Here is a 20,020-nt window from a genome sequence, read left to right as displayed (position 1 = left end):
ACCGTTCGACAGGTCTTGACCGCCGCGTAAGCCTGAGGACGGAGGCCCTTAATTTGGGAACTTCGGTCCAACGGCCAGAAGATGTCAATTGAAAATGGAGTTATTGGCTGAACGCCATGTTTGCCTGCAGGCTTCGTGCATCAAGCAAACTTGGCGGTCGAGTGTCGGTCAACAACCTTCAACCCATAAAGGCAGCCATTAAATTGAGCCAATCATTGGCGAAACGGAAATGCGCCATCATTTTGCAAGTTTATGGAATATGAGGAATAATATGGGAATGGATTATAAAGGCTAGGGTTCTTGAAAGCTGAGTACAGAAAAAAAGACTTACACAGAAAACCAGGGGAAGAACGCAATGCCAGCCAGCCTCGTCGTTGGATTCGGAAATCGCTGTCAGAAGAGTGCTGCTGCTTCCTTTCAGAGCCGAAAGCAAGGACGGGACGGATGGCGGTGGGTGGACGGCCGCAACAGCTGGCGCCCCACCGCGGGGTAAACGCCATGGCGGGGCTCTCCTGCTCCTGCCTTTCGGCGAGCTCAAACGGGAGGGGCGCCGATCCCGCCAAATTCTTTTCAACGCCAACCGTCGACGAACGGGAAAATCGTAATCTCTACGAACAGGTTACTCTTTTATTCCTGAACCACATACTCCTCTGACACAGCCTCCACCCAACGTCAACTTTGAGCCTCAAAACGCGTGCAGACTGCACAACGAAACAGCCACAGCCATGGCTGACGTGAAGGCAAACGCCGAGGCGCTGGTCCCCAAATTCAAGCTCGACCGCGTCCTCAACCAAGGTGCGTCCTCCTCCCCTTGCCCTGCCCTGCACCCCTCGTACCGGGCGGCCGGATGACGAGGGTTTCTCCTCAGACCAGGCCGGCCGCCGCACCTCCCTGCTGGGCACGATCGACTCCAAGCCCGCCCTCCTGATCCTCGAACGCGCCCCCTTCCCGACCGACCCCGCCTACCTCGCCGCGACCCCGTCGACCCTCTCCTCGATCGCGAACCTCGGCGCGAACGACGTCTACCACTGGTACCTGGCCAGCAGCGCCTCCCCGGCGACGCCGGACCCGTCCGTCGCCGACCTCAAGATCAACCTCCTCTACCCCTGCACCGACACCCACATCAAAAAGTACAGCAAGCAGGGCGTCCGCTTCGTCACCGAGACCCCCGAGCTCTACGCCTCGCACGTCCGGCCCTACATGCAGCGCAAGCGCGACGAGGGCCGGCTCAACTGGGTCTTCAACATCATCGAGGGCCGCACCGAGGTCGAGGACGTCATCTTCCGCACCGAGCTCGGCAAGGAGGGCGACGAGGGCTTCCTGCTGCTGCCCGACCTGAACTGGGACCGCAAGACCATCGACGCGCTGCACCTCCTGGCCCTCGTCGAGCGCCGCGACATCTGGTCCCTGCGCGACCTGCGCAAGAAGCACATCCCCTGGCTGCAGCACATGAAGGCCAGGCTCCTCGACGCCACCGTCGCGCAGTACCCGGACGTCGAGGTCGACCAGCTCAAGCTCTACGTGCACTACCAGCCGACCTACTACCACTTTCACATTCACATTGTGCACGTGCAACTCGAGGCCGGCGCGACGCAAGCCGTGGGCAAGGCCGTGGGGCTGGACAGCATCATGGAGACGCTCGAGATCATGAAGGGAGACGAGGAGGCGGGTATGGATGGTCTTGCATTGAGCTATACACTGGGCGAGGCTAGCGAGCTATGGACGGAGGTGTATGAGCCCATCAAGAGCTCGAAGCGCGGTACAGCTTCTCAATAGCGATGACGAGGTCATTGACGCCGGCGCCGTGCGGGCAGTCCTTCCATTGCCCATCGTCCCGGATACAGTAGATCTCTTCGTTGAGCCTGACGGTGCAGCTCTTGGTCACGCCGGCCTGGGCAGGGGTCTGTTAGCAAGATGACATCCGGATGTTGAGCGGATGATGTGGGGGTCAAGCTTACCGCCTTGCTGCGGCGAACGCTGTCTCGCAGCATACCGACGCCAAATCCTCCGTCGTCCAGGGTAGCGCAGTCGTTAAGCGCCTTCAAATCAATGGCGTGCTCCAGGGCGCAATCCTCAACCAGCCCACGGTCGGGGATGGCGCTGTATTCGCGGGTAAGACACATGGTGAAACCGAGGTTGATCTTGGGATCGGGGTAGAGGTGGGCGGCGCAGAGCTCAATGATGTTTCCCATGCCTGAGAGAGGGCGTGTTAGAAGCGTGCAAACTTTGGGGGACTTCGTCCGCATTGCGAACAGGAAAACGTACATTCGGAAGGGCCATGCTTGCAGTCCACGCCATCGTTCTCGGTCGGCCTATGAATGCCGTCGTTAGTCGTTTGCTTTGCTGCATGGCGGCGGAATACAACAGCGATTACTTACGTGCCAATGTACGACAGAGTAAAGTTGACCTTGTCTTGGGACTTCATCATGGTCGGCAGGACCAAATCTCTCAAACAATCCTACGTCTCCCGCATTAGCATTCGTCGCAATTCGACCAGGGCCGGATGGCATGTCGCCGCTTACCCTCGCATCGGGGCATTTGCTCATGATATGCGCCTCCAACGGCACCAGCTCCTTTACAATCTCGACGGAAGGCTTCTCCGGGACGATGGGCGCGATAGTCTGGGCCGAGGGCAAGTGCACAAAGTTCCAGACGCTATAAGCGAAGATGACGGCCATGGCCAACACGGGCAGCAGGCCCTTTCTCCGCGTCATCCGTGCAGACATTGGTGGTGGTGTTGCTGCGCGGCGGTAGGCTTGCTTCTCGTCCATGACCACGGGGATGACGAAATCGGGGTATCGGGGTGGCAGCTTCTCGCGCTTCTCGGTGGCGGCAGATTGAATACGGGTTGACGAATGCGTATTGATTGCTGACGATGTCGGTATGGCCGTTTCGCGTTGTTGGCGGTAGACTGTGCGGTGTTCAGAACATCCTCGGTGCGCCCCCATTTGGAGAGCTGGGTTTAGTAATATCGCGAGGGGGCGATGGGATTGCGACAGAGATGCAGCATGCACCTCAGGCCAAACAGTGACGGAGATTTGCTGGCGGACGGACGTTGAAGGGGAACGTCGATGCTAGCTGGATGGGGAATGGTTGCAAGAGCATTAAGGAGGCACTTGTGTTTCCCGCCAGGAGGACACGTCCCAATGTTGTACCTCTCTATTCCGGCCTCCCAATGGCCAGTGCTCCGCGTCCGGCAGCAAGCAGGACGGGGGCAATAGCGGGGTTCCTGGTCCTGTTCCTGTTCCTGGCGACCACCACAGCGCACAGGTGCGTGCACTCTTAGCCCATCCTGGCATGGTGGGGTGCTCAGCATCTTATCAGCGGCTGTGGCTCTAAATTACTTGTTGCATTCGTCAGTCAGGTGAGAGGACCATTGGTATTGATGCAACAGTGCGAGTTTTCAATGTTTGTCAACTGTGCCGCCGGAGCAGACAGGGGAAAGGTGTTCGTTCTCATTCGCATCCTTCATCCGACCATGGTCCTAACAGCAGATGGGTGTTATGTTCCAACATTGGCGGTCGACGTGGCACATGTGAATACTGGTACATGCCTTGATGTATCTGCAGGCATAAAACAGAAGAAGGGAGTGGTCCGTGGTGATGCGAAGGGAAACAGGAGCCCGGCCAGCCAAGGTAGGTAGGTTAGGTAGGTTAGGTACCTGTCTGGCGAAAGCGAGCATCGATTGCCTTACATAAGCTCAGAGGAGAGCCGGAGACATGACTAGGTAGAGAGGCACAGTGGCATCACAGATCCACCCACTGCCGCTCTCGCCTTCCATGAGCAGATCAGCCAGTTGCAAGGAAAGAGGAGCAACGCATCGCAGCTGGGTGTAACGTACCCTGCTACACATAGTGTCTCCTTTTCCGTCGAGTCTCTGGGGCATCGCAATCAACTCTCTCCCATGGTTGAACTCCCAGCTCCATGAACTTTCTCCAGGAACCTGTTCTAGTCATGATAAGACGTCCCAACACAGTGCTCCCCAAAAGACACCTAACCGCAACCGCCAGAGAGACAGAGACAAATACAGAGAGAGAAAGAGAGAGAGAGAGAGAAGCCCGCCTCATCTCTCTCGCCTGAACCTTGAGGAACGACATGGATCCCGGTTCTGCCCTGCAGCAGTTCCTGCAGCCGCTCCAGGTTGACAACAACAAGATTCACACACTGTCCCGCCTCTTTTACTCCAACTTCAAGGATCTGGCCATCCGTGCCGAAGATCAATTCCTCGCAACGCCCATCTCCGAGTCAATTCTAAGACCCGTCAGCCAGCACGGCCGTGGAAGGTATGCTCTCACCCATGTATTGGCCTCATCATGCAGCTCAATCTCGCTCTGCCTTCGTCGTGTACTTGGATAGCGAGTACCCCCGACGCTGTGAAACGCGAAACCGAATAGGAAGCGTAGCGCTGAAGTGCTGGCCTGTTTTCACTGAAGCTGACATTGGACTACAGACACCTGGCAATTGACATGTATACCACCTCTCACCAGCCTCTTCTCACCTCCTTCCACCACGCATCCCACCTTGCTGCAAGATATCCGCCCTGAAAACTGGATCGCTAACTCAAACCCAGTGGCGGGACGAATCTGCGTGTCGGCTTCATCGAGCTCGACGGCAAGGACACTGTGCAACCCCCTAATGCCTCCACCACCGCCAACGCCCCCAAAACAAACGGCATTCCCTCACCAACCCCGGCCCTTCGCCTCAAGGAGCAATCATGGCCCATAGATGACAACCTCAAGGCCGGCGGCGAGTCCGACCCTCAGCTTCTCTTCGACTGGATAGGCGCCCGTATCGCATCCGTTGTCCGCTCCGCCTGCGAGGAATGGCAACTCCCCAGCGACGAGGAGCTGCCCCTGGGCATCACCTTCAGCTTCCCCATGATCCAGCGCTCCATCTCAGACGCCACCGTCATGGCCATGGGCAAGGGCTTCAGCATCAAAGGCGATGCCCAGCTGGGCCCGTTGCTGCTCAGGGGCTACCAAAAGGCACGCACCGCCGACAACTTTGACGGCCATGACCGGCAGCTTCCTCCCATTCGCATCGCCGCCATATCCAATGACACAGTCTCAACGCTCATCTCCTTCATCTACCTCTTCAACGAATCCCCCCACCGCAAGGCCAGCATGGGCCTCATAGTCGGCACCGGTTGCAACGCCACCATCCCCCTGAAGCTCTCCTCCCTAGGCCAGGCGAAATGGCCCCCGAACGTGGCCACCCTGCCCGGCGAATCCGCCAGCGACGCCCGCATCGCCGTCAACACGGAATGGAGCATCCGCGGCACCGCCCCTCCCCTGCGCGAGCTGGGCCTCGTCGCGAGGTGGGACTCGGCCCTCGACGCCGCGCTCGTCGGGCCCAACGAGATCACCGGCTTTCAGCCGCTCGAGTACATGACCGCCGGCCGCTACCTCGGCGAGCTCGGCCGCCTCATGCTCGTGGATTACATGCAGACCGTGCTCGGCCACGACGAGTCTTCGCTGCCGGGGACCCTCCTAACTAGGTACGGGCTGACGACGACGTTCCTCAGCCACTTCAAACCCCTCGATCCTTCGGCGCTAGTCACCAAGCTTGAAAAGGAGTTCCCCGCCGATGAAGGGTCTTCCTTCCGGTGGACGCACGAGACCGCCGTCGCCCTCCACCACATAGCCAAGGCCATCCAGGTCCGTGCCGCAGGCATCGTCGCGGCCGCCGTCGTGGCCCTCTTGAAGCTGGCGGGCGACGTGCCACCGGACGGCGTCGACGCCGAAGCCGACGCAGCCCCCGTTCGGGAGCTAGGCGTCGGCTACACGGGCGGCTGCATCTCGCACTTCCAAGACTACCTCGCCGATACGCAGGACTTCCTGGACGAGTTGGCGAGGCTGGAAAGCCCGGGCCGGCCGCCGGCCGTGAGGATCGTCCTGAGCCCCTGCCATGACGGCGGCATTAAGGGGGCCGGTATCCTAGCGGCCGCGACGGGGGCGAGCCGGACGCAGGAGACGTAGAGGTGCCACGTCCCATCGTGAGGAGGAGGGCGAGGTCACGAACAATAATAGCAAACGTGGTTCAAGAACCTGTCTGGATACAATTTAGAGAATATTTGTCTAGTAAATTTTTTGAAATAGTAAAAAATGTGAAAAACCAAAAACCATCCATCATCAGCACAGCAACATGCGACTATACCTTCTTTACTCGCCCGTTAAGCACGGATTACAACGGTTTCGGGGTAGGCGCTGGTCAACACTCGATACCCGAATCGTAAAATCAGTCTAGAAAAGGTTGCTGCTCGCAGTCGAGCAAGAAACAGTGTAGCCTAGATGTTGTATATGCAACAATTCCCATTTACTGAAAATAAGCGGTGATTAAGTTAATTTTTTTTGGCACATTTCTCTCCCTAATGTTTTCTCTCGTTTTCTTTTTTTTGAAAAGGAAAACAGGGATGAGGATTGAAGAAAGAGAGGCTATCCCAAAGGAAAAATGCGTACCCTCCGTTTGGCTCCTCGTCCTATATGCATATCCATCGGTGAGATGGGTACCGTCCGCTTCACCCAGCATGACAAGATCACAAGTCCCTAGCATTACACACGATTCCCAAGCTAGGGCAAGAAGTAACATCTCTAATTTGTGTTTCTCTTCAGAATTCTTTTCCCACGTGTTGAACTCTTCCCCCCGGCGAAACATGACTCGAGCAACCTCCTATGCAACTCAAGCAATGATGAAGAAGCAGACGCTATGCTATGCATGTGTTTTTTGATATCATCGGTCACCCTCTTGGCTCCCGCTCAGATGGAAACCCCTCTTCCCCAATGCTTTTTGGTTCCAATGCTCCTCGTCTCTCCAGGTGAGGCCGTATCAGTCGTTAAAATAAGTAAAATGCTTGCGTAATTGGTAGCCAGATCCAGCTGAGATGTTCAACCCCGCATCGCCCTTGTAGATCGGTAATTCAACTTGGGCGGTAGTGTGATATCCATATCGTCGATACCCTCATCGTTATCAGCCTCGATGGGAGCATCATTATCAGCCTCAAGACTATGAGACAGATCCACCTCGATTGCTTTGGTGACCGGTGACTTGGTCTCCGGCTCAAGTTTCGCGTCAATCTCGAGCCTTCTGGGAGCAATGGGCGGGTTGCTGTCCTTAGCGGCCGTGAGCTCCCGCCGCATGCTCGTTGGCCGGAGAGTCCGCACCTTGTTCGTCTCGCTGGCCGACTTCAGCAAGTCTGGCTCTTCCCTCTTGACTCGCTCCATCTCCTTGGCGGCTAACTCTTTAGTCTCTACGAGACGTCGTTGGATGTTGCCAATCTCTTCCGTGCACTCTCCGTCGCGCAGGAACTGGTGGGCAGCGTGTTCACACTGGTTCTGCACATACTCGAGGGCCTTGTCGAGCTCGTCATATGCATCTGGGCCGGCGTCGCTCATCATGGCGTTGGCCTGGCCAGCTCGTGTATATGAAGGCCCTTTCCGTCCGGGGGGACCCATCCGTCTTGTGCTCATGTACCGTAGGGATGGTAACGCGTCCGAGGTAGAACCTGGGGCAAGAGGGTCGTCTGGTTTGAGTTCCCCGGATTTGTCCCCGTCTTCGTCCGGCACCTCTTGTTCCGCCAGGCGGCGTATCTGGGCCACCTTTGCCGCCATCTTAGCCTTCCGCATCAGATTTCGGCTTGCTGACACAAACTTGACAAGCTCTTCGAAAAAGCTTTGCACATAGCTGTCGTAGTAGACCATGACCAGCTTTCGTGAGCGGTACTTTACCGGTGCGTCCTCCTCGGCTGACACGATAGAGTTTGGACGGGGTCGCTTCTCGACTACAGCACGGGCGCGAGCTTGTGCCAAGGCCATCGCCTGCTGAGTCTGCTTCTTGAGAGCAGAAGGTGTCCCGCTACTAGGGCTCGAAGGCTTGTTCGTTTGGGGCTCATCGTGGGGAGGTGTCGTGGCGCTGGCAGATTGTTGCGCACCTGTTCCGTTGGCAGGGACTTCTTCAACAGGTTCGGTAGTGGCAATGGGAGTTTCGTCAATGGGAGTTTCGTCCTTGGGCTTTAGTGATTCGGTTGACCCGCGGTTTTTGAGTGATCTCGAGGAACTGTCGACCCCAAGTGCGGCGAGCTCAACCTGACGCTGGTCGATCTGGTCGCCGAGCTCATCCAGCCGATTCAGCCAATCGGGGACATTGTTGACGATGTTGTTGAGGGCATCCATGACCAAAGCACGGTGGTCCTCCTCGTGTCTTGGGCTGGCCGTGTTGGAACTTGGTAAAGGCGGCACGTTAATTGTACTTGAACTCCCAGGTGTTTAGGGATGTAGAGAAATGGCAAAGTTCGATAGGCTTGTTCTCAGCAATGGAAGGTAGCGGGAGATATAGCAGGTTTTGAGGGGTTGCTCGGTGGAAGATGGGGCGGCGATCGGCGCTGCAGACTCGACGATGGGGAAAGGGCAGGGGAAGAGGAAGAGATCGGCGTCCTTTTATGGGTGAAGCATGGTCCGCCAGCAAGCGAGGTTGGCGTGTCTCTCCCTCGAGGGTGTTTAGGCGGAATTGGAGACAACGCAACGGGCAGGCGTTGAGTGGTTGTGCTTCACGTCGATGAGTGACGGCAGGGCGTTGGCAGAAGAGATGTCGAGTTCAAGCTTGGGCCCAGGCGGAGCGTGGAGTGAAGCTAACGGCAGTCTCGTGCCGACAGTATCGGAGGATCGGGAGGAAAGAAGCCGTGGTTGGGGGCGAGTGTGATCGACAGCTAGAAGGCGACGAGAGATCCGCGTTCGAGAATCTCTAGACTTTTGATTGATGTTTTGTGGGCGAGGGGGAAAGAGGCGTGAGATATAAAGTAAGTGGATGATGGAGTAATGGGCCGGTGGATGGAGGCTACGAGCATATGCGGGCGTGTGGATGTACCGTTTCTATGCCTTCGTATGCTTGGCGTCAAGGTTGGGGTCGATGGCACTAGCTGAGGCCGCTAATGCTGAGGGGGAAAGGTGAACAGGAGAATATCAACAAGGCGTGGTTGCAGCGGAGGTGAGGCGGCGTGGTGCTACTGCTCCCGCTACCCGTCTGATGCGAGAGGCGGCGTGTGGGTGAGAATGAGTTATTCCTAATCTCAACGGTGTATCGAAGCCAAAAACAAAGACGACGGTGATGATGGGACGGGCTAAGTATGGGCGCCTGCTTGGAAGACAATTGCACCTCTGGTACACGGGAGGATGAAGAAGAGAAGGAGACGAGGTAATTATGAGGGCGAGAAGTTGTGCGATGTGAAAGCGGTGGGGTGGACAACGGGACAAAAAAGGACTTGAGCAGAGATGGCGGCGGCGGATGTAAGGTAAGTATTCAATCATTCGTAAGGGCGCCTGTGTGAGGTGCAGATGCAAATGCAGCCAGACAAAAAAGCAGGAGAGGAGACGAGCAGTACGGGACGTGGAGTAGGCAGCGTGGAGCAAGGAAGCAGGGGTGAGCGAGGACGATGGAGGGACAAGGAAGGGAAGACAGACAGCCAGACAGACATTGTCGGTCGAGGAGACGGCCGGCGGCCAAGGGACAAGGAACGGGGAGAAGGACACGCCCGTGGTGTGGAGTGTGGATGGAGGCAGACGTACCTAGTGTACTGCGATGTATGTAGCAGCGAATACGTACTCCTACGTACCGCGTACACTAAAGAAAAGGGTACGTACCAACACCTTCTTTCCGCAAAAAGCCTGGGTGAGGGTGAGGGTGAGGGGGAGAAGGAGGCGGAGAGGGGAGAGCGAGGGAGGAAGGGAAGGGAAGGAAAGGAAAGGAAAACGGGCAGGGGGCGGTACGTGTACGTACCGCGGATTGAGGCATGGGGGTGGGCACAAAGGTACGTACCTGCGGACACGGTCGCATACTAGGTAAAGTAGAGGTAGATTTAGTACATAGACGACTGCTGCAATGTGTGTATGTATGTGCAATCACCACGTTTCTTACCTAAGGTAATGAATGTTCCTCAGGCCCCATCCTCTTCTTTCCTCGCCTCCCTCCTCCCACCGACGCTACCACGGCTGCCACTGCACCCCCCAACCTTTTCAAGTGCCATGGCAGGTACTGATGAAGCTCTGCTATTGATTCGGGGCATTCTTGCCTTGCACTGCATTGGGTACGGATCGAGAGCAGAGGGGGTCTCTAGCTCAAAACGAGCCACGGCACCTTGAACTCTTGGAGCCCGTCACGTAGCGTAGTCACATCTAACAGTGGACGGGGGTTAGGACGGGGGATGGCGGTTCATCCTCACCTCACCACGGGTCCCATAATAAGCTACACTATCTGCATCCGTACCTAGCTAGGTACTCCATTCACCTGCAGGCAGGCAAGACGATCTCCAACTTTCCTTTTTCTGACGAGGCAGGCGGCGGGAGTTGAGTTGTTGACGCCGAGATCAACAATGTCTTCTTTGCTTCTGCTTCTGCTTCTGCTTCTTCTGCTCCTGCTCATGCTTTTGCCTTTGCATCCACTTTCTCCCATTCGTTATATGCCGCCTTGGGTTACGGGCGGCATCTTCGCCTAACATCACCGTCACCTTCGCTGTCCAGATAGGGCTTTTGCAGGGCCAGAACGCGGAGAGGGGGTTCTGCTTTGTCCGTCCTGCGCAAATCATGTCTCCGCAGAGCCCCCTGCCCGTCCGGAGAGGAAGATTGGACGGGCTGTAAGACGGTGGACACGTGTTGAGTGATCAGTCTGATTTCTCCCTCTCAATCATTTCTGGCGGTGGACATGGGAGCAGTCGTCAGTCTGATTTCTCCCTCCCAATCCCTCCCGGCGGTGGAGTCAAGAAGACAGACAAGCAGTCAGTAATCGAGCCAGCCCAACGTCGGACGAGGTTCTCGCCGTTGGCCGAAGCTTTGGCTGCTCCTGCAAGCTCCGTCCACATCAATTAGACGTGGCGGCCTACGAGACACAGTTTGGGCAAAATGTCCCAGAGCTGTGCCTCTGTACCTCATCTCATCTTTACTTTTCCATCAAGCCAATGACGAATGGTCGAGTATCTAGTCTAACTTTCAGACACAACGTTACGCACTTTTCCTCTTCTTGGCCAGTTCGATGCGGATGGAAGCGTTGGTGCCGCTTCGGTCAGCCAAGGCCCGAGAACCTAGCTCTTACAGCTAACCACCTGCTGCTGTGTACCTACATACACACCGTCATGCGGCAACATGCGAGGATTACGGCCGTTACCTGCCCTACATTAGCTGCCTTGGTTTCGCGTCCTAATTGCACCTCACTCCATCTCCAGCAGCTCCGGCCATCAGCTTAAGTGTGTAGTTGTTGGGAGTTGGCACAAAGACGTCGGCTCTCGGCACTCAATCGACATCAAATCTGGCCAACCACGTTTGAGCCATCACGAACCATCGCAAGCCATTTTACTAGGCAAAGCACCCTCGCTTTCCTGATGCATGCCGCCTATATTCTGTTGCAGTTCAACCACGTCAACCTCGAGGCTCTGCCTTGGGATGATGTATGCCACGCCTTACATAGCACACGGAGCAACAGCGCTAAAAAGAGACACACTGGAGGCCTGCCCCGAGACCTCGTCTTGGGAGAGAACGAGTCGTCATTTTTCTCCTTGGCCAACTGATCCGCCTGGCACCATGGCTACTACCTACCTTTCGCCAGACCGCATCAATTAAACAGCCAAGGGCACACCGTCACCGCCCCCAGCCTTCAAGCGTGCCGCCCGTCGGGCGTGACTCCGACTTGCGGCGCCGTCTCCGCCGGCTGTTTGCACGAGCACCGCTGCCCTTGCCCTGTCCGTGCTTAATTGTCTGATTAACAGCGCCAAAGAAAAATTGCAACACCCAGGCCTGCAACTGGCTGGCATACGATCGGCACTGTTGAATTGCTAAACGCTAGCGGCCCTGCTCTTGTTACCTACGACGGTACGATTGCCGCCTGCCGGCTGACATGAGTGGCCGAGTCGGCATCCATTATCATCGCCGGCCGATGGGGATCAGCGTATACTACGGTACAGGCTACAGCAACACATACACATCTGCCAAAGCAGGCCCGAATGGCCAAAAGGAACTAACCCATGGGGCTAAGGCCAAGGATCACGCCAGACTAGGCCGTCGTTGACCACGCTTCGAAACCGAACCGAACCGAACAAAACACATAATATCATCAACCCTCAAGGGTTTCGTGTCGTCCGTCGACTGTAACCTTCCCTTTCCTCCCCTGACGCCCAGGCGGCTGGCCATGATGAGTACAGAAATGGATCCCGAAACCTCAATTAAATGCCTAATCAAAGATGGTGGTAGGGGACCACACGTTGCTTCTTCCAGATCTTCTCGAATAAATCATCCGGCGGAGGCAGGCCAGGATTAAACATCCCACGGCATTGCCCCCACCGTTGATCGCCGATGCTAGCCCTATTTTCGCACCACAGGCCAGTGCTACGCGTTCCTTTTTGCCCGCATTTCTCCTTAACTAAGGGCAGAAACCATTTGAGATTGCCCGAGTCTAATGACTTTGATTAACATCCTCGCGAGGCGAACCAAAGCGTCGCAGAGTTCAATCTCGCAGCTCATAACCCTTTTCCGTCGCCCATGACCTTGCACCGTTGCGTTCGTTTCGCTCGCCTTGATTCAAACAGCACCTTGGTCAAGAAGGGGTCCAGGGTCCGCCGCCAAGAGTCAATAAGAGTCGGATATGGATGCGACAATGCTTCCCTCCACACCAGGCTCGACATGTCAAAGCAAATAATTTGCCGGGCTTGTCGCAATACAACCCCAGGGACTAATCGACGGCAACCGTTCCAGCAGCCCAGCGCCAGGCTTCCAACAGACAAAAGGCGGAATGTCAGTCGATGTGGTCGGTCTCTGTCGGACGCCGGCCAAAGCGGGGAGACCTCGCCGCTGCTGCATCTCATGCATACAACGGCCACCACCTGTCCATCCACACAATGCCTGCAGCTCGTGATCCTCTCTTGCGGCTTTCCTCATCCTCTCGGTTACTTCTGCATGCCGCTGCAGATCAAGCGGATTGCCCGCCTTTAGTCTCGACCATCTGACCCATTCTCCCCCCAGTTGGTTTTTTGTTTTTCTTTTGTGCGTTGGCGGTTTTCCTAGGCGCGGCATGGTTTTTATTTGTCTAGCCTAGCTATCCTGTGCTGCTGCGACCAGATACCCGCCTCCCTACGACACCCCGTCATCAGATGGTTTGCAGGCACCTCCAGTCTGACGCCTAACCATCCGGCCTTAAAACGGCATCCTGGGGACTCTTGATCGCCGTCTCGAATCGTTATCGCAGTGCATAATTTAAAGCGTACACATGTATTTGGCAATACTCCTCACATCATCAACGACCGACGACTCGTTATTTACGCAGCACGCGGATGATGGCTTACAGAACAACCCACAATCAACAGCACGAGAAACCCACGTCGTCCAGTTTTACATGGCTTTTTGTTAGTGGACGGATGTGTCTGCAAGGGGGAGCGTACCAGGGGTATAGACCGACCTGTCCGGGCGACTTTCGCACGGGCCGGCAGGCGTGTACCTAGCCTACGCTGCGGCGCTTCTCAGTCATTCCGTGAGTATCCGTATGCTGGGTTAATTTACCCCGCGAACCTGTTGGTTACAGCCAACCGTGAAGATCATGGGTTTTGGCACGACACAAAACAGGTCAGTCTCCAATCGGAGCATGTGCCTGCATACGGTCAATGGGGGACAGGACAAGACAGTACATCGAATTCCACAGCCAAAGATGACCGGCTCCCTCCGCCCGAAGCAACCGACAAAGAGTCGAGCAGGCAATCAATCGACTTGGAGGGTTGTCCGCGGAGGCAAGTCGAAGGCTGTGCCAGGGCGACCCCCGCGAAGACCCCGAAATGCCCAACAAACCTGGACCTGGACAGCACAGTTTCTGCATAGCACTGTTTTCTCCGGATTCAAGGGGCAAATGAATGGATATGTCTTCGTGGAGAACGCCAGCCACCAGCCGGCCAACCTGTGCCGACAGAACCCAATCCCTACCTACGCATGTGCGGTGTCGTCGTCGCCGTCGTCGTTTGCCGGCAAGGGCCACAACCGAGCGTTGGAACAGCGCGGCCGAGCGCACATGTCAGATCAGTCGGCTGTCACTAGTTCTAACCTCCGTAGGACCTTGACATCGGGCACTGACGCTAAGCTATCAACTTCATATCAAGGAATTGACTCGGGAAATGCCAGCGGCCCCAGCCTAACCCGGCCTTCTTGCCTGCCGGGGGCAGCACCTGAGGTTTTACTGATGAGCACAAACCCCGGATCACAGGCCGTGGAATGCCGTTGGGCAAACAGCTCTTTTGGCCCATCGCCAGTCTTCTATTCATACATCATCGTCATCCAAAATGCAAAATGGATGAGAGAACTACGGCAGAGGAAACTCACACCTCCAAATATTCCAGGTAAAATTAAATAAACGCTGTATAACTTTTTCAGCAAGATTGTCGCACGCCCGCTGCAATCAGGTTGGGCAGGGCACAAATGCCCTGGGAACTCACGGGGTCGGATTTGCTATGCGGCTCCAGTACAGAACCTACCAATAATAATGCGATAGGGTCGGAACGGTCCTGGATACCCCCCGATTGAAAACGACGGTGAAGCCCCCTGGAGTATACAAAAGCAACGTCGGCGCGCCCACACACCCATACCTCCCTGACGCAGAATGGCGGCACACATATTTGACTCCACAGGGCGGTATGCATCATGAAAGGCATGCTGAGGGGATGGTTCTTCGGAGCTCGATCCAGCGTCGCGTTCGATCTGAGAGAGACAACGCAGCTTGCGGGCTGTAGTGGCCGCGCGTGTCAGGAATTCCTCCTCGAGTTGGCGTCGAATCTTCCGTGCCTGTTTGTAGCCTTACGCGTTGCAATATGCAGCGTCAGCCCATCTCCGGAGTGGTTTGCGAACCTAAAACGGCACCTCGCAGCCAACTCTCACACTACTACTAACCAGGGATCAACCGGAAGAGCACAACATTTGTGTCTCGTGTTGCTGGTCAGCGATGCCCAATTCAGCTCTATCATCGGAACTTATTCGAGCGAGAATCGGTTCCCGGGGTGGTCTGAGACCCGAACGAGTACGCGTACATGTTCGAGATGGCCATGGAAGAACCTTGGCTGGTTTACGATATCGGCAACTTAAAATTGACTGGCAACGGCGCACGCGCGCGATAAACCATTGCAGGATCGTTTTGCAGTTCAACGTTGACCACGACGGAGCAAAGACTACGCCAAGCTGGTCTGAGGTTCTTGTTCAAATGGCGGGCACTCGATGAGTCACCGCTTGTTCGCATGGAACCACGTTAAAACGTATTGTGTGTTCAGCACCACCTACTATAATGTTCTACAAGATCGACCGGCGATGTCACCTTTGGGCGGTGATGAGAACCAGCAATAAGGCGGGACAGTTTACTCCCCCGATTTATCGACAAACACCAAGTGCATGAGGGCCCGAACCAACAAATCAAGGCACTTCTGCTCCATTCACCCACAGTACCTGATCCCGTGATGCTGCATCGGCGGCTAGGCGAGGAATACGGGTGCCGGAACGCCTTCTATTGGGTTACATCCCACGGAGATGAACGAAGCCAGCCTCGGCAGCTCACGTCACCCCTTCGCATCGTCAACAACTTTCACACGTGGGAAATCACGGAAGACAGCGAAGCGTCCAGGGCGCACGGCGATGCCATTGTTGAGCCCTTTTCTGTATCGGCGGCGTACGGAAAGCATTACTTGCCCTCGTGCGGTTTAGAGTTTTTACAACCCCGGCTCATGACGGAGTCAGATAATGGCTGTTTTTTTCTTCGTTCGCTGCAAGTGAACTCCGCGCGTTCCCGCTCACACCCGTCCACCACCTACTACTCTGGTATGTAGCGTAGTGTAGCTGGGAACACCGATCGCTAGCTGCAGCCCAATCCTTGGTCTAACACCTACCTCTGCCTTACATACCCGCGCGTAAGTAAGCATGCAATGCTTCCTCGAAAGGAATGAAACGGCCGGCCGTCCAAGTTGCTGTCGTAGGGCAGGGCTCATTTTCACAACCTAGCGTCTCAATCGGGGACGCACACTAGTTTCGTGGAGGGGAGGGGGTTGGATGGTATGATCAACTGTCCTTTTCGTGTCTCCAGAGTATGACCCGCCAGGATATCGAAACAGAGGGTGGAAAAGAACCCGCTCCACGCCCTTTTTTATTTTTATTTTTTATTTGTTTTTCTTTCCCTCGCCCACTTTCGCTCTTCCTCCCTGCAATCACGCTACGCGCAAATGACGGCCGACGCCAAGGGCTCGCGGATGCAGTGCTCATAGATCCGGGGTGGGGACCAGTCTCCTTTGCGGCTAAGGGCTTGCATGGCTGCCATGTGGAATGAATGACTAGCCATGGAGACCGGCTTTCGTTTACGAAGTTTTCGTGTCAAGGACCAGGCCAAGAGAGAAGGGGGGCTGGTTATCGTTTGTTAGCGTCTGCCACTCAGAGCTTGATGCTCAGCCCTGGGGTGCTGAAGTTGCTCACCCACTGGTCGGTGGTTTGGCCCTATTCGGGAGGGGAAACCCGCTCATTATTGTGTAGCAACGAGAGGGCCAGCTAAGATGGATATGCACACAGGTCTCTTCATTTCGCTCCCAAAGTCGCGCCGCTTTTTTGTTTGGTTGTCAATTCTGTCGAGGCACCAGGGACAAGGTGGCTTGCGAGATGGAGAGGCCTGTCTGTCCTGATCGGAAATGCCATGTGGCTCGTGGCAGGGCTATCCATGAACAACCTTCGAGATGATTCTCTGTCAGAAGATGTCTCTCGATTTCCCTCCACTGAGTTTGGAATTGCAGTGGACACCAGTGGCGGCGAACATTGAACAGGAGCTCGTTCCAACAAAGTCCCCTCTTCCGCCCCCCGGTACTGTGGAAGGGGGGACACGAGCAGCAGAAAGCCGTCTTTGCTTTGCTTTCAGCCGGGCTTACGTAGGAACCGTATCGGCACCACACAAGCAGCCCAAGCGTTAGAAGGGGGGTGAGCTCTCACCTCGGCCGTGGAATACGGCAGGCTCCATGATATGTGACAAACAAGAAAAGCGCCTTTGCCTAGGCCAATTCACCTACCTCATGCGAGGAGAACATCATGTCCCTCCCCCCGCGCAACGCTACAGGGCCGTCGGACGCGGCATTGTCCCAAAGGGGGAGCTTTCCGCCCACTACCTGCCGGCTTACTTCGGTCGGGGGTCACTTCAACCCCCCTGTGCGTCGGGCAAAGCGCGCAATATGGGCGGGACGATGTACCTGTCCCCTTTGGATCGACCGGTGAGGGAGCGTAAGCACGGCACGGCACGGCCTGGGTGGTTCGCCATCAGTTGATTGTGAGCCACCCTTCGCAGGTTTTCTCTCTGCACGGACGCCGGGAGTGATCTGGGTTGGCTGCCGCTTGTCAGTCCCCCTCTCCCGTGATACAGTCTGCGTGTTGGAGTCGATTGTACGACGGCGAACCGAGACCGAGGGACATGTTGGGCACAGTACAACGATGCTATTTTGTTTTTGTGTAGACGCTGCAATATGTGTTGTTGGAAGTGTTGTTGGAAGCGTTGTTGGAAGCATTGTTGGAGGTTATTTTTGTTGGTACCACCCGCATCTATAGCCAAGTAATCTACGAATACGGATACCTCGCTCCCATCTCCCCCGCCCGCCCATCAGCGTGCTCCAACAGAACCAACCACCCTGCCTGCCCCCCTTCTCTCCACGCCCCCCTTACGGCCACAGCTCGATCTTGTCCCAACCGTCTGACCTTTCCGCGCCATCCGCCGGCTGGCCGCCGGACCCCGCGCCGACGAACCGGTACAGCCACCGGCGCGGGTCCGCCGCGTCGCTCAGGTCCGTCCGGTCCACCTCGGCCGGCACGATGACCACGACGCGGAAGTTGGCCCGCGCCACCTCGTCGTGCAGGTCCTCGACCTTCTGGCCCAGCTTGAGCCTGTCGTCGGGCGGGTTCGTCCCGCGCGGGGTGCCCGGCGGCGGGTTGCGGAACGTGCCGCGCATCATCGGGCTGAGGTTGCCAAAGTGCGCCGTCACCTCGCGGCCGAAGCTCCAGCCGTCGCCGTCGCCCCCGGCCACGGCCCTGCCTCCCTCCGGCAGCTCCTCGCGCCTCCGCCTCTCGGCCTCGGCGGGCGGCACGCGCCGCATCCTCGCCTGGAGGGCCTCGCGCAGCGCCGCGGCCGCCGCGGAGTCGTCGTCGACGTCCGGGCCGAGGACGAAGGCCTCGCCGCGCACGCGCCACTGCACCTTTGCGTCGGTCCAGAAGCAGGCCTCGACGGGGCCGCCGGCCGCCGGGGCCGCGGGGCCCAGGAGGTCCGGGAGCTTGGCCATGCGGGCGTCCGTGGTCAGGGTGAGCAGGTCGCTCTCGTAGACGGGCGGGTTGAGCTCGGCCGTGTTCTTGGGGTTGACGGGGAGCGACGCCCACAGGCCGCGGAAGACGACGGTGCGGAGGCGCGGCGAGGGCGAGGCTGCGGCGGCGGCGGCGGTCGGGCCCGAGGTTTGGTGCAGCGTCGCAAGGGTGAACTCGGGCGAGGCCATTTCGGTGACGTTTTTGAGGAAGGCGGAGCGCCACGGCGCCGGGCCCGGCGAGGCGGCTGGCGTGGAGGAGGACGACGACGACATTGCGCGCGAGGGCGATGCGAGGTGCTGGCTTAGCTGGCTTAGGCGGCTGCTCAGGTTTCGGGCGGGATTCATGAGCCGTTCGGTGTTGTCTTTGGCCGAGGTCGTAGGCGTCTGACGGTAAGTCGTATGTATCTGATGGTATGAAGGTGGGGAGGTTTTTTTTCCGGCATTTAAATGTCGTATGAGGTTTTTGGGATGGCGAGAGCGGTGCTTTTGTCAATGATTCATCATTGGGCCCCCCCCAGCTCCGTCAGCGAGTCCCCGCGTCGACGTGGGTGATTGAAAGTGCACGTCATGAGGGCGAACTGATTTTGGGAGTACTGCTGTTTATTTGCGTGCATCTATATTTGTTTGGGTCTTCTTCTTCCTCTGGCTTTTTCTCATGTCTTGGACGCTGCGGCGGAGTGGGATTCACAGGTGAGTCGAGCCTCTCTGGCGGGGTTCCTGCAGAGCTACCCCGCTGTCGTCATCACACCGGCCAAATTGTGGTGGTTTGGATGAACCACCATTCTCTGATCTGGATGTCCGACTTTACATGTGCCTGAGTCTCGGAGGACTCTATGGAAAATCCTTGGTCGATTTTCTAGTTTTCATGTTTGTTGCGTCGGCCCATTGGGTACAACGAGGGTTAATGGGGTGCAACTGAGATGGCGGCCCTCGGGTGTGGCCTTGCTAAAGACGCAGGCTTCCGCAATCGGCGTGGCGGCCATGCGTCTGCCGACTCATTTCACAACTCGAAGTCGATTTTCCTCGGGGTTTAATCCGTTCCGCCTCGTAACTATACACGAACAGATTCATCCTCGGAAAATAACGAGAGAGTGTCCAGCAACTCAAATCTTTGTTGTGAGGTCGCCAACGCTCGATGGCTGAGTGGCAACGGGGGCCCGAGGCGAGTCCAGGCAATCCAGGCTTTTCTTGTTCTTTCAACGCATGTGCTCTTTGGAGGGCCAATCGAGTTGCCTGATTGCTAGGCGGTCCATATGAATAGTCCCGTTTGTTCACGGCGCCTTAGACGGCCGAAGAAGTTGTCCCACGACGTTCTCCGAGCCATTTTCGCCTCTCTTACCGATGTCCAAAGAGCATGACTCCATTCACTCATAGCATAATGGTTATTTGCTGCAAAGTAGTGCGTAAATGCCGTTGTCTGTGCTTATGCTTCAGCTAGCGTATATACTCGCCAGGCTCACCACTCGTAACGGCGCCTCTACCTCTATGGAAGCACTGATGCAGGCAAGGAACCTCAAATCCGACCCCGTTTGTTATTCCTAGCCGCTCACGTTGACGTCCAATCATGGTACCTTCGCAAGTCTTCCACATGCCCTCCGTCACATAAAAGAGTTCAGGCAAGTACCGGTAGGGTTTTGGCGAGCTGGTTTTGTAAACTGGAGGGATGGGGGTGCGGAAAGGTATTAGAAGGGATTGTGAATGTGACGA

At 56.6% G+C, this 20,020-nt stretch overlaps 5 protein-coding genes across 5 annotated transcripts; 2 read left to right on the top strand and 3 right to left on the bottom strand.

Annotated features, from left to right (window-relative positions):
* Positions 1 to 725: 725 nt before the first annotated feature.
* EsH8_IX_000276 (HIT-like domain-containing protein) lies at positions 726 to 1,736 on the top strand (the record flags this gene model as incomplete). Its single annotated transcript, XM_083266612.1, has 3 exons — positions 726 to 795; positions 869 to 1,669; positions 1,729 to 1,736. The coding sequence occupies 3 exons, from the start codon at positions 726 to 728 to the stop codon at positions 1,734 to 1,736; spliced, it is 879 nt and encodes a 292-aa protein (XP_083130177.1).
* Positions 1,737 to 1,741: 5 nt separating this feature from the next.
* On the bottom strand, positions 1,742 to 2,948 carry EsH8_IX_000275 (GILT family protein; the record flags this gene model as incomplete). Its single annotated transcript, XM_083266611.1, has 5 exons — positions 1,742 to 1,891; positions 1,959 to 2,194; positions 2,266 to 2,312; positions 2,379 to 2,458; positions 2,523 to 2,948. 5 exons carry the CDS (start codon positions 2,946 to 2,948, stop codon positions 1,742 to 1,744), a joined length of 939 nt encoding a protein of 312 aa, XP_083130176.1.
* A 1,147-nt stretch (positions 2,949 to 4,095) lies between these two features.
* On the top strand, positions 4,096 to 5,978 carry EsH8_IX_000274 (uncharacterized protein; the record flags this gene model as incomplete). The annotated part of the gene is made up of 3 exons (XM_083266610.1): positions 4,096 to 4,283; positions 4,451 to 4,468; positions 4,571 to 5,978. The coding sequence occupies 3 exons, from the start codon at positions 4,096 to 4,098 to the stop codon at positions 5,976 to 5,978; spliced, it is 1,614 nt and encodes a 537-aa protein (XP_083130175.1).
* Positions 5,979 to 6,884: 906 nt separating this feature from the next.
* Positions 6,885 to 8,168, bottom strand: EsH8_IX_000273 (uncharacterized protein; the record flags this gene model as incomplete). The annotated part of the gene is made up of 1 exon (XM_083266609.1): positions 6,885 to 8,168. The coding sequence occupies one exon, from the start codon at positions 8,166 to 8,168 to the stop codon at positions 6,885 to 6,887; it is 1,284 nt and encodes a 427-aa protein (XP_083130174.1).
* Positions 8,169 to 17,680: 9,512 nt separating this feature from the next.
* EsH8_IX_000272 (uncharacterized protein) lies at positions 17,681 to 18,658 on the bottom strand (the record flags this gene model as incomplete). Its single annotated transcript, XM_083266608.1, has 1 exon — positions 17,681 to 18,658. One exon carries the CDS (start codon positions 18,656 to 18,658, stop codon positions 17,681 to 17,683), a length of 978 nt encoding a protein of 325 aa, XP_083130173.1.
* Positions 18,659 to 20,020: the final 1,362 nt, after the last annotated feature.

The sequence above is a fragment of the Colletotrichum jinshuiense genome, chromosome 9, assembly GCF_051148585.1.
Source record: "Colletotrichum jinshuiense chromosome 9, complete sequence".
Lineage (NCBI taxonomy): Eukaryota > Fungi > Ascomycota > Sordariomycetes > Glomerellales > Glomerellaceae > Colletotrichum > Colletotrichum jinshuiense.
The sequence above is the reverse complement of the archived record's forward strand: the minus strand, read 5'-3'. Positions and strand labels throughout refer to the sequence as shown.